Source organism: Oppia nitens, unplaced genomic scaffold (assembly GCF_028296485.1).
Source record: "Oppia nitens isolate AA-2021 unplaced genomic scaffold, nextdenovo-longstitch-racon4-pilon3 scaffold8_pilon_pilon_pilon, whole genome shotgun sequence".
NCBI classification, from domain to species: Eukaryota; Metazoa; Arthropoda; class Arachnida; order Sarcoptiformes; family Oppiidae; genus Oppia; species Oppia nitens.
In genome coordinates this window covers 3,404,429-3,418,333 of record NW_026533252.1, presented here as the reverse complement: position 1 = coordinate 3,418,333, position 13,905 = coordinate 3,404,429, and the positions used below count along the sequence as shown (strand labels likewise).

Here is a 13,905-nt window from a genome sequence, read left to right as displayed (position 1 = left end):
CCCATATTGTGTAATATAATATATTTACACTACTTTCATGTCAATAAATTATTTGAATGTGTTAGATATAACTTATAGTAGATATTATAACTTTAAATAATAATAATACCTGTATATTTTGTTACTTAAATTTATAATTTTATTTAATATATATACTGTAATATACAATACAATATAAATTACATGTGTGTTCAATAAATAAGATATCGATTTATATCGGTTTTAAATTTAATAGTAAAAAAATAATAATAATACCCCGGTACAGTATAATTAGTATATAATAATCAACTTTGAATTACTATTATTTTAATTTGTTTGGTGTTAGTTTCGGGGGTAAGTGAGAAAAAAMTTTACCGATGTTTAGGGGGAGGGGAGAGAGAAAATTTCCGATAAACTTTCTATCGCTAGATTACAACCTACCTAACACTTTGCTAGCTTGAATATATTGAATATGTACAATAAGTACAGTATATATATATAAATATATATATAAGCACTGATAGCTTAAGGAGCAGACATTTGGTGGGACCTGTTTGGTAGCACTTTCTTTAATGTGCAACAAATTTTTTTTCCATTCAATGCTATCCAGTAGTGAGCATATCCTTAGCGGACAGGCATTTGAGGTTTGGCTGTATGTGTGCACTGCCTCTCTCTCTCTCTCTCTCTCTCTCCCTCTCCTCTACCAACGTGTGTGTGTGTGTGTATGCACTCACTCAAAGTGATGCTTAAGGCATTGATACATACATACTGTTTAGAGGCTCTTAAAAGAGTGAGAGAAAAACTTATATATTGAATATATATATATATATATATATTATAATAAGTCATATATACAGTACAGTAGTAAATATATATATAAACTACTACTTGTGTGCCAAACATAAACTATTGCAACAAAAACATTATAAACATTTTTGATATTTTCTCCACATTATGTCGATCTTTACTTATTATTATTATTATTCTGTGTCTACATGTCTACTACTGCTAACTATCCTATTGTTTGGCACTGAAAGAGCACAGTTGTCATCGGCATCGCAATCGCTGAGAGGTAAGACCATCTAAATAATAGTAATAATTGCTTTTTTCACATATCATCACTACTACTACTACCTGTGCGTTCACTAGTCGTGAGACTTAACATATCGCCAACTTTTACTTATAATGAGACACTTATAACGAGATTTTTTTTATATATATATATCATATATAAATTATATACTGTATATACAAATAATGCTAAACAAATAATAGTAATAATAATAAAAATAATAAAAATATCCGTTTTGTAAATTTAAATAAATAACTAATTTCGCTAAAATGTGTATATAATTAACTATTTTGAATCCTTGAAAAATATTCAATTAGTTTAAAAAGATAATAATAATAATAATAATTTTATATTAAGATTAGAGAAATTCTAAACAAAACTTATTATTAAATTTTTTTTAATGTAGGGATAGAGAGATAGATAGAGAAAACATTAAATAATTAAGTTTTCAAACAAACAAAACAAAAAAAGTTTTCAAAACATATCAATTTAGGAAATTTTTTTTTCTGTCAATTGAATAAATTAGTAATTAAGCTATTGATGCGTTTTTGATTATATTTTTTAACTAAAATAAACCTTCAACTAAAAAAAATGATCACAAAATTGATCCAACAGGTGATGTAATCAAATGTCAGAACGAAGGCGAAAGGGTACGGGTGTCGCTGTTATCGGACGACCCGTGTATTACATGCAAATGTTTCAACCGGGAGGTGGTCTGTCAGCGTGAGGTGTGCACCAACTATAAGGGTTGTTATCTACTGTATTACGGCAAGAATAGGACCTGTTGTGATGTCTGTAAAGGCTGTCAATACGATGGCCAGTATTACAAAAGTGGCGACAAATTTGTCGACAGCGCCGACAAATGCCGGACAGTTGTCTGCAATTCCGGTGTTATTACCAAATATACCAACTATTGTCACATTCCGTGTGATAATCCCATCAAAATCGATGGCCAATGTTGTCCGTCGTGCGCCAAATGCGAGACCAATGGCAACAACGGCAGACAAACTATTGCCAGCATCTATAACGCCACCATAACTGATCCCTGTGTCAAGTGTGACTGTGTCGGCGGTAATATGATCTGTACGAAACCGGCCTGTCCAGTGTTGCCCTGTCCACAATCCAAATGGTTTATACCGCCCAACGAGTGCTGTCCCATATGTAAGGGTCACCGAAAAGTTCACGATTTTGAGGGCAACTGTATTATGGGATTAAAGACATACAGAAATGGACAGACCTATGACTATGACCAGTGCTCTACCTGTGTCTGCAATGTAAGTCTTATTTTTAAAATTTATTTATTTGTTTCTCTGTTTATTTGCTAGATTTATAAATTATTACTAATAAATAATTTATTATAACTATAGTAATTAAATATAACTTTTTTTATTTGCCTATTTATAATGTTTGATAAATCTTCATTGATATCAATGCGCTAATTATAAAGAAATTACTTTTTAATAGTAAACTTTAAATAATAAAAAGTCTATACAATAGTTAGAAAGTTTGTTGTTTTCAATTTCAATTGTTTAAAAAACAACATAATGTTAATAAAAATCATTTTATATCATATAATTAAATTATATACCAATTAAATAAAAGCATTAAAATTATGACCCATTACTATACCATATATTTAGTAAATTTTAGTCTACAGTGAAGTTTAAAAATTATATAATTATATATTATTGTACTTGAACACAAAAAAGTTATAATTAGCAACAATTTATAATAAAACATTTTTTAATTTAATTTAAATATATATATAGTTGATATTTAGCTGTTTAATGAATCTTAAAATACAGTAGATTAATGATAATGTTTTTTTTGTAAATTAAATATAAAGTTTTAGTATAAAGTTTTGTTTGACTCATTAAATTGTGTCACACAAACACATCATGCAATGAAATGTCTAATTTTGATATTCTCTCTCTCTCTCTTTCTATTGCTTTTTTAAAAAAAAAACTATTTATTTATTTACAAAGTCAACAACAAATATCTGTGAACGACAAGTATGTCCAACATTGGACTGTCCGCCTATGTATCAGATCACAGAGTTAGGCGAGTGTTGTCCAAAATGTCACGAACCACAGGAAGTTCAAACTACTTGTTCATATCGGGGAAAGGAGTATAAGGTATTTGAAAAAAATATATTTATATTAAAAAAAACTACATTATTATTAACGCGTCTATCATATAATTATTTATTTTTGCTATACTATACTATAGACGGGCGAAAAATGGATGTTAAACAAGTGCTCGGAGTGTTCGTGCGTTAACGGAGAGGTCAGATGTAAGGCCAAGACCTGCGACAAAGATCTGGTTTGTCCCAAACGATACAAACTGATCCGTCTAAGTGGTGACTGTTGCCGATCGTGTGTTGAGGTTTTTTTTGACAACAATTTTTTTTATTAATATTCAACAACAACGAAAATAACTGTATATTTATTATTGTGTTATATATATATCTGTGATGATAATAGGAGGATGCCGTCTGCAAGATAACCAACAATCTGACACACTATCAGACATTTGATGGCCGAGAGTATAACTACAGCGGTAAATGCAATTACATATTGGCCAGGGATTGCACTAATAAGGCCTTTTCCGTACATATTGTCAACAAATATCATAATAAAACAAATAATACGGAATTCAAGAATAATAGTTCGTTTTTTACCGGATCGACAATTATGGTTAAAATAGACGATATTAAAGTACGTTTGGGACAGTCGGCCAAAGTGACAGTTGGCCGTAAAAGAGTACGTTTGCCACACATTAGATTAGGCATACTATCGGTGGTTCAAGAGCTCAATAAAGTGATCATCAGAGCTAATATTGGTATAACATTATTGGATTGATTGATTGATCAATAATTTTTTWWAATATGATATTTCTAGTAAATTATTATTATTAATGGTTTGAATAATCAATTAACGGTAATTATTTTCAAAGGTATTAAAGTGATTTGGGAATCGGGAAACTCGGTTGAAATACTGGTTCCGCCGGAGTTTAAATCAAAAACGTGTGGCCTCTGCGGCAACTATAACAACGACCCGAATGACGACTTTCTTACTAAAAGAGGCAAAATCTATACAGAAGTCAATCAGTTTATCCATTCGTGGAAAGTATGCAAACATTTCTTAACCATTTTTTTCTCTCTCTCTCTTTCTAAATAATGGGTCAAAATTTATCTACAATTGTAATGATATTTATATTATTAATATTATTATTATGATAATTATTAGGTCGGAAAAAATGTCATTTGCGAGTCAGCAGTCATGGAGTCGATGACAAAATCGATGAAAAGTCGACTGAAATGCGGATTCAAAGACTGGGAACAAAGACATAATGCCATCAATACGTGTAATATWCTTAAGTCAGCCCTATTCAGACAGTGTCACACTTCTGTCAGTATAACACCATATTTCGGGTAACTATCACTTTCATCTACAACTACTACCACTACTACTACTGTAGTATTTTCTCTAAATTGCAAGTTTTTTTTGCCATTACTATTCATAATTCATAAAAATATCATATGATATGAAAAATATGTGACTCATATATATATATATATATATATACAGTATATTATAATAAAACTTTCTCTCAAACAAACAAAACTTTTTTTTTATAGGAAGTGCTTATCGGATGTCTGTTCGTGTCATAAGAATAATGTCTGTCATTGCACTGCAATCCAGTCGTATGCAAATCAATGCCAAAAGTTAGGCTTTTATAGYCAACACTGGAAGAAAAAAATCTTATGCGACGGTTTGTATTTGCAATTAAAACAATTGTTATTATTAATCAAAAAATAATTGATATTTTCTACTAATACTATTAATTATATTACATATATATATAATTAATATAATTATCTCTATTATATATAATAGCAATGAAATGTCCGTCGGGATCGACATTCTCGACGTGTACCTCACAGTGCAAGAGGACGTGTCAAAACAGTCCCAATAATAATAATAATAATACTATTATTGATAATAATAATAATACTCATGAGAGGTCCAATTGTCGAAAACGAAAGTGTCGACCTGGATGCGAGTGTCCAATTGGCCAGGTATGGCATAATGGACAGTGCATCTATAAACAACTGTGTCCGCGAGTTGTAAATAATAATAATAATAATACTTATAATAACAATAATAATGTTACCATCACTGGTGAGGATGCGGCACAAGAGTCCAGCGGATCTATCATTAATGATAATATACTGGTGAAAGACGAACAAATTGTTGACAACTAATCATTTTTAATTATTATTATTATAATTATCATTATTTATAATTTAAACCATAATTTGTATATTTTTTGTATAAAATCAATTATATAATTTTATCGCTCTCTCTCTCTCTCTCTACCTATCGATCAATTTTACTATTATTTTGAAATAACGATTATGACTAGTCTATATATTTATATATATATATAATTTTATGTACAAATTCATTGTTTTAGTCCATATCATTAATTATATAACAAAACAACAAAAAAATCATTAATTTATCACAAAATTAAGTGATCATCAATTGGTTCGCTATATTCAATTAAATAATACAAACACACACTACATGTTATATAATAATTATTGTTATATAATTATATCACATCTAATATAATTATTCAATAATATCGATCAAATTAATCAAAAAAATACATTACAAACAATAAAATCAAACATTAAATTTCAATGTAATATCATTAAAATAATTATATATAAAAAAAAGATATCGCTGCTTCATTATATAATTTATATCAATTATTGTTAATTTATTATTATTATTATTGTTAGCATAATATAAGTCAGCATAATACTCAATTATTATTATTAATTTTTTTGATAAAAAATAAACTAAAAAAAATAATAATAAACAAATTGAATTACAATTAATTTATTTATTAGAAATGTATAGATATGTATGAAATATGGAAAATTTATATATATATATATATATATAATTCAAAAAAAAAAGATTATACAATAAAATAGGCACAAACTATTTAAAACATTTACACAAAAAAATAAAGATGAAAAAATACGACAAAATTAATTAATTTAATAATAATATACATTACAATCGAGTAATTTTTTTTAATAATTACTATAAACTCTTTTTTGTCTCTTTTTTTTAATTAAATAAATCAGTCGATAATTTGTTTTTTAATTATAAATTTAAATTATAATTGAATCGTTCAAATGACATGATATTTGCTGGTAAATGACTATTACGATCACTCAACTATTATCTACAATATTATTATTATTATTTGTTTGTTTGATTGTTTTGTTCAATCAAATAGATTGACAAACAAATTATTATTATTATTATATATATCACATGAAAAAAACAAATATAAATAATTATTATTAAAAAACAATTTGTTTAACATAATTAGCGAGAAAAAATCTATAAATAAACTTACAGATCAATGGGTGAAATCAAATTAGTTATTATATATGCAATAAACAATCGGAAACCCTATTTATATTTATTTTTTTTAATAAACGGTAATTATGTGGCATAACGTTTGGTCCACAATCGGGCGATCCGGTCGTGTTCATCCTTATGCTGTAGAAATTGAGTGGCAATACTACCAACTAACGGGTCAGCTATCGGAGGTGCAGCAGATGACAGGTACCGGTATATAGTGGAGGGTGGATCATATGTGTGCGGTTTAGTTATTGGATTTAATTAAATAAATAACTATTTTTTTAAACACTAACCTGGATTACAATCGGTCAATAGTGAACATATAGAGAGCAACACCTTGGATATGGTTAGCGCTGGACTCCAGTTATCTTTCAGTATGTCCAGACAGATGACACCCTGGCTATTGATATTGCAATGGTATATACGGGTCCGAAATGTTACCTAACAGTTCATTTAAGAAGACAAAGACAAAAAAAAGTTAATACAATTATTTTTATCTCAAAAAAAACAGTCCAAAAGTGATGAACCTTTGGTGGTTTGAATGGATATTCCGGTGAAAAGTGAATGTCAAGGAAAAAGACGCCGCCTTCGTATACGGATCCGGGAGGTCCAAGAATCTGGACATTCAGTAGACAAATAAAATTAATTATTAAATCAATCAATCAATCAATAAACAAATTTACTTACAGTTGAAACCCATTCGTAGAGGTTATCGCCTTTAGGTCCGGCGCTAAAAAAAGAGCAAACAGTTTCGGTCAGTAAATGTAATTACATGTAGAGGACAAATAGTGGTCAATCAATCAATCAAATTAGATCTAATCTGACAACAAACCTGCAATTTGGTGGCGGATCTAATGTAATTTCTGCCAACTCCTTCTGAATTCTGTCAGATTCAAAGAAAAAACAAACAATTCAATGATGTTAGTCATCGGTGGTATCAATWAGATAGTCRTTRGACTATAACAACAACAACAAACCTCTTAGCGCTAGTACTCAAGGCTTTCGACATCTTTGGATTCATTTTAATGTCTTTACTGACGTTGTCTTTATTGTCACCGTTTTGTCTATCATTGCTATTACTAGTAGTAGTAGTAGTATTGGTTTGGCTGCCGCTGTTGCCGTTAACACTATTGTTGTTATTGTTCGTATGTCTGGCCACATGCCGGTTAACAGTGGTGTTGGCACTGGTGCCGGCGGCCGCTACCGCAGCCGCCGTCGCACTTGTTTGCGAACTGTTACCGCTGGCGCCGCCCGTCACCGACCCGGCGGCCGCCATCGATGACGAACCGCCGCTGACGCTGTCGGCGCTTACTCTCATCTTCTTATTTCTGTCCCTTTCAAGTCGGTCTTCGCTCATGTCTTCTTCTTCTTCTTCTTATGGATCAGTTGTTGGATGATAACAATGACGATGATGTTGTTGTTGTCCGTTGCTGTTTTGGTGGACAATCGGGCGGTCAATGTATGGACAATGAGTGGCCAATACAACAAAATGCTGTGATTTTTAATATAATATATAAAAATATGTTTCCATTCAATGAATGACTGACTGACTGACTAAAAGAGTCACAAAATAATATACAATATATTATAACTAATGGTATTATATATGTTAGGCTTTCTCTACACTTTGAGTTTAATACAACATTCAAGCATTCAATTGAATATACATTTTATTTGCTGTATGTCGTTGTCTATACATTGACTGCACTGTAGTTATATTAGTTGACTACACCTATTGAATAGCATTGTATTGATATGTGTGTGTGTACTCAATACTGGATGATAGACTGTATCCTATCAAAGCAAATATTATAACATACAGTGGCCTTACTTTGAACGCCTACACTGAGATATACCATAAACTCCGCCCACATTTACAACTAAAAAAAACTACAGTCGACTGTCGCTATGATAAATTCAATTAAATGACACACATGTTTTTTGTTAGTACGTTAAGTATACAGTATTGTATATACAGTATAATATACACACACAGTGTGTATTACACACACACACACTGTATATTCACTACAGTATTAATAGTACTGTATTTGTATTGTTATTGAATTTTTGCAAAAACATCGATAGGATCGATGATTTATTTTATTTTATATATAGTTTTTTTTGGTAACCAAAAATATAATATGATAATTGTTTTTTTTTAAATAAAAAAAATAGAAAAATTTGAAATGACAATTTATATTAATTGCATCGAAATAGGTATATATATATATATATATAATACAGTATATATAAATTATAGTATTAAGTTTTTTTTGTTTAGTAATTTTATAAGCATTTAATAGGTTTTTTTCCTTATAATAATGATAATATCGTTTTTTTTGTGTGCGTTAGTGTTAGTTAATAACTTTCAGTGTTTTCAATTATACTATACTGGTATTATACTAATAGTAGGAAAAAAATACTGTACTATACAAACAAGCACAGGTAGCATAAAGCACAGTAGGTAAAAAAATACTGTATTAGGGCCAATGCTATAAATTTCACCATATATATATATAAATTATATAAATATATTATAGGTATATACTGTATGAATTTTTACTGTAGAAAATAAAAATGATAAATTAATCATTAAGTTAACAACAACATCAACAAAAATACTACTGTAAAATAACTAAATTTAATTATTATTATTATTAATACAAAATGAATAAATAATTTTTAATTAATTCAATTTTTTTCAAGTGATATGTATTAGTAGTATATTTATTTTATTTTTTGTTATTTGGAAAATAGTTTTGAATTAAATTTTATTTATTTATTTTTGTGTTGTTGTTAAACAAATTGATTTGATTAGTTTTTTTTAAAAAATGATATTTTATTATTTATTTTACTAATAACAGTATTATGTAAGTTAGTATTGCATATAAAAACTAAAATAAAACTATTAATTACTTTTTTTTAACAAATTACTTGAATGAAAAATGTTATATGAATATATTATAATAAATTAACATTAACAAACAAAAATTATTATTTAATAATAAAAAAAATTATTCTAAACTTATCATATCATTTAACAACAATCATCAAACATACTATACTTTACATAAACTGGTGTATATATAAAGTTATTTTGTTACTATATTAGTGTATATTTTTTTAGATTTATAAAAAAAAAATCTCACATTTAAAAATACATTATGAATCATATTAACCAACAAAACCAATAAAATTGGCACATAATTTGCATATTTAGATATTTAAGATATACAAGTTTTTTTTTGTTAAAAAAAATAAAAATATATAAACCATATATAATTTATAAATGATATATAAAATTTGCTTATAAACATTGATCGATATATACTTATATACTGTACGATAAAATGTTATATCTATTTATCAATATTCATTCAGTAGTGAATTTTTTATGTGAGTATAAAATAAATAAATGTTATGCTATTATAAGTAATATATTATTGTGTGTCGAAAATTGGCATTAACTAAAGAAATGTATATAAATACAATTACAGATAAATATGTTATAATAAACGTATATATATAAAAAACTAAAATTGCGTGTAATGTAATTACACACCTCATCACATATTTTTGATGCCTACTAAATGATATAACTTATATACAATATACCCAGTAATCCAATGCATGGTTTAATAATACTATAGTAATATATAAATGCAAAAGTTTTATTATTATTATTATTATAGTGTCGCTATTATTATTATAATACAGTATTAGCTTTGATTGTGTGTGTGTTTGTGTGTGTGTTTGTCAGTGATGAATATGATAAAAGAGGATAACAAACATATATACAGTATATACAGCATATATAGAGTATTACTGTATAAATATATGTAGAAACTAACACAAAGAAATGTTAGATTTTTTTTATTATTATAATATTATTTGTTAGCCGCCTGTTATGTAACAATGATACCGATGCCCACACATAACAGCAATAGTATAGTATTATTGTGACTCATTTATTAGACATTTATATGTTTTCTTTATATATATATATATACCGTATATATTGTAGTCTTATGTTAAATAAATATTAATTTTATTAAATACGGAAACGTTATATTAAATGTTGAATTGAAAAAAATATCGAGATTTTATCAAAATATAATATCAAATATTATATTATAGTATAATATCATTGATAATGCTTTCAATGTTTTCTTTAAATAAAAATCTATTTAATTATTTGCTTATATTAGTGTGAGTTAATTAATATATTTATACTGTAAATTAAGATATCATTATCACTATCATAAAAATGACAATTACATACATGAAAACGATATGTAGTTTTATTTCTATAATTAAGAATATGTTAATTTTATAGATAATAGTTTGATGTATTGTTTAATTTTATAATTTAATGATTTATAATATATATTTCAGTAAAATTTCAGTTTTAATCAGCTATTTTTGATACTAATGAGATGATATATTTTAATTAAATATAGTATATATATTTACTCTATATATTGTAAATTAAAACTTTTGACAAAATTCATTATATTTTAATGATTTAGAAAAATTATTAAAAAAATATATCATATATATATATATAGTTTTGTATAATAAGTAAACTATATTATATTAATTTAAGATAATATACAATATATACATAATCTTTAGCAATTAAATATAATTATTTATATATATAAGGATATATATTAATATATTTGGACAACAAAATTTAATTATAAAAGCTAAATATATTAAATTAATGTGTTGTCTTTAAAAAAAATTATAAACATTTAATTTGTTTAATTATGACAATAAATTATAATAGTATAATTTAAATAATTTTTAAATTACTTACTTTTCTATAACAATAATAATAATAATGATGATGAAAATTTCTATAATAATGAAAAATATAATACAATAGAAATTGAATTTTTTCAACAGTAGGTTACAATTTATATATCATTTGCAAAAATCTTATCGTTAAAAATCATATATCTATTATTCTGTATTAAATAATAATAATAATAATAATAAAGTACAGTAAATATTATTATTATAGTCTACTTAAATACTGGTAGTGTATTGTTAATACAAATATATTATACTGTAGTATCATAAAAATGTACATTGGTGAGTTTGCGCTTATCGTGGGTTAATTTTTTTATTTATTTATTTATTTTTTCAAACACACAATCATGTGTTTTGCCATTTAAACTAAATATTTTGTCTGTAACATTAGTTTAATAATAATATTTAATATATTTAAAAAAAATAAAATACTATTATTATTGGTAATTATTAATTCACTTACATTTGTTATATTCTCAGATATATATATATATAAATTAAATATTAATTTAAGTGCAAATTTTTGTTGTAGTAAATAAATGTGTTTTTATAAAATATAAAAAGTTTTTAAATTGATAATATTGATAACACCGGTATGATATTTGCAACTTCAATGATGATAATAATTTCTCAATCATTATAACTTATACATTAGTATACTGTATAATAATATAATTAACAAATTGATGATTAGCTGAATATCACTACTATATTAATAATAAGTCATTGAAAAACTTTTTTGCATTGAAATTATTTGAAACTTTTTTTTTTATTAATAAAATAATTATCTGTAAACCTTGTGTGTGTGACAAAAACATTTAGATTTTAATTAATTAATTAATTAATTAATACCATTGTTTCGACTATCAAAACCTATACTATCAGTACTTTTGAAGAAGAAACCAAAAAAATGGTAGAATCGATAATATTCTCGAAGAATAAGTTGAAAATATTGAATCAATTGAAACTTCCGCTGCAAGTGGAGTACGAAGACATTAACAATGTTACCGATGCCTGGAATGCCATACATTCGATGAAAGGTATGTCCACACAAAATACCGAAACCAATTGCAAGTGTCTAACCATTTGTTTTTTTTATTTGTTAGTTCGCGGCGCTCCGGCCATAGCTATTCTGGCCGTTCTGAGTGTTGCCGTTGAACTAAACGATCGACAGTTGATCAGTCCGTTCAATGACAACAAAGAGCTGCTATTGTCGCGACTGAGAGATCAGTGTACATATCTGTGCACTTCGCGGCCGACGGCCGTCAACATTGACAAAGAATGCAAACAATTGGTTCAATTGGCCCTAAAATTGTCGACCGATTCAAATGTTTCGTTCGAAGCTATGGTCAATCAATTGACTGAATATTCGGTAAATTTGTTGCAAATCGATATCAATACCAACAAAGCAATCGGCGATTTCGGTGCCAAACATATCAAGTCGTTGGCCAATAAAGAGTCGGTGACTATACTGACGCATTGCAATACGGGAAGTCTGGCCACAGGTTTAGATTAAAATTTTTTGTATAGTTTTAAGATTTTTTTTTAAAAAATAACAATTTTGTGATACTGTTTCAGCCGGTTATGGGACAGCACTGGGAGTTATCCGATCGTTGCATTTAACCAATAGTCTGACCCACGCCGTTAGTATACATATATTTAGATTAATTATTACAAAATTTATATCAAATAATTGAGTGACAATTAGTTGTTCAAAACCCAAACCCACAGTATTGCACCGAAACGCGTCCATACAATCAGGGCTCGCGACTGACCGCTTGGGAACTGTTGACCGATAAGATACCGTCGACATTGATCTGCGACAATATGGTGGCCGCTCTTTTCAAAAACAAAACTGTCGACGCCGTTGTGGTCGGAGCTGATCGAGTGGTATGTGGATTAAGTAACAGATGATTGTTTTAATTAAATGATTTACTTATTATTAAATCAATTAATAAGGTGGCCAACGGCGATACGGCCAACAAGATTGGCACCTATCAGATAGCGGTTCTGGCCAAATACCATTCGGTGCCATTTTTTGTCGCTTCGCCGCTGAGTACCATCGATATGAGCAAACAGAGCGGTAATGAGATACCAATTGAAGAGCGACCGGCCGATGAGATCAAAAAGATTGGCGGCATTCAAATAACGGCTGCCGGTATGACTGTGTCCTCTAAATAAATTGAATTTATATATTAATATTATAATTGATATCAGATATCAAATGCTGGAATCCATCTTTCGATGTGACGCCCAATGAGTTGATAACCGGAATCATCACTGAATTGGGTGTCTTCGCCCCAAATGAGCTCAAGACTAAAATCAACTAAAATAAAAAAATTACAGACAATTTATTTCAGAAAATCAATTCAGAAAATTCATTAGAAAATTAGTAATTTGTTGTTTTTTTTTAATAAAACGGGTAATAAAATATTTTTTCACAAAAAAACTTGTTGTTGTTTAACAAATATAATTTACATAAATATAAATTTATATATGTATTAATTGTTTGTATATTTCATGTTAAAAATAAATTGATCTTTTGATTTGTATAAATAATTTTGTAATCAGATTCTTCGT

The 13,905-nt window shown here is 27.5% G+C and overlaps 3 protein-coding genes across 3 annotated transcripts; 2 read left to right on the top strand and 1 right to left on the bottom strand.

Annotated features, from left to right (window-relative positions):
* The first annotated feature begins 913 nt into the window (after positions 1–913).
* On the top strand, positions 914–5,318 carry LOC128964418 (BMP-binding endothelial regulator protein-like). Its single transcript, XM_054311007.1, has 9 exons — positions 914–1,051; positions 1,667–2,325; positions 3,037–3,186; positions 3,281–3,436; positions 3,535–3,892; positions 4,007–4,179; positions 4,300–4,484; positions 4,692–4,825; positions 4,951–5,318. Exons 1-9 carry the CDS (start codon positions 934–936, stop codon positions 5,316–5,318), a joined length of 2,301 nt encoding a protein of 766 aa, XP_054166982.1. The 5' UTR covers positions 914–933.
* Positions 5,319–6,217: 899 nt separating this feature from the next.
* On the bottom strand, positions 6,218–8,200 carry LOC128964143 (ubiquitin-conjugating enzyme E2 E1-like). The gene is made up of 7 exons (XM_054310702.1): positions 7,482–8,200; positions 7,337–7,387; positions 7,192–7,234; positions 7,032–7,121; positions 6,798–6,945; positions 6,497–6,683; positions 6,218–6,319 (listed from the first exon to the last, which is right to left on the bottom strand). Exons 1-6 carry the CDS (start codon positions 7,859–7,861, stop codon positions 6,586–6,588), a joined length of 810 nt encoding a protein of 269 aa, XP_054166677.1. The 5' UTR covers positions 7,862–8,200; the 3' UTR covers positions 6,218–6,319; positions 6,497–6,585.
* Positions 8,201–12,107: 3,907 nt separating this feature from the next.
* Positions 12,108–13,744, top strand: LOC128964259 (methylthioribose-1-phosphate isomerase-like). The gene is made up of 6 exons (XM_054310837.1): positions 12,108–12,365; positions 12,432–12,830; positions 12,904–12,968; positions 13,057–13,215; positions 13,285–13,483; positions 13,543–13,744. Exons 1-6 carry the CDS (start codon positions 12,236–12,238, stop codon positions 13,653–13,655), a joined length of 1,065 nt encoding a protein of 354 aa, XP_054166812.1. The 5' UTR covers positions 12,108–12,235; the 3' UTR covers positions 13,656–13,744.
* The last annotated feature ends 161 nt before the right edge of the window (positions 13,745–13,905 follow it).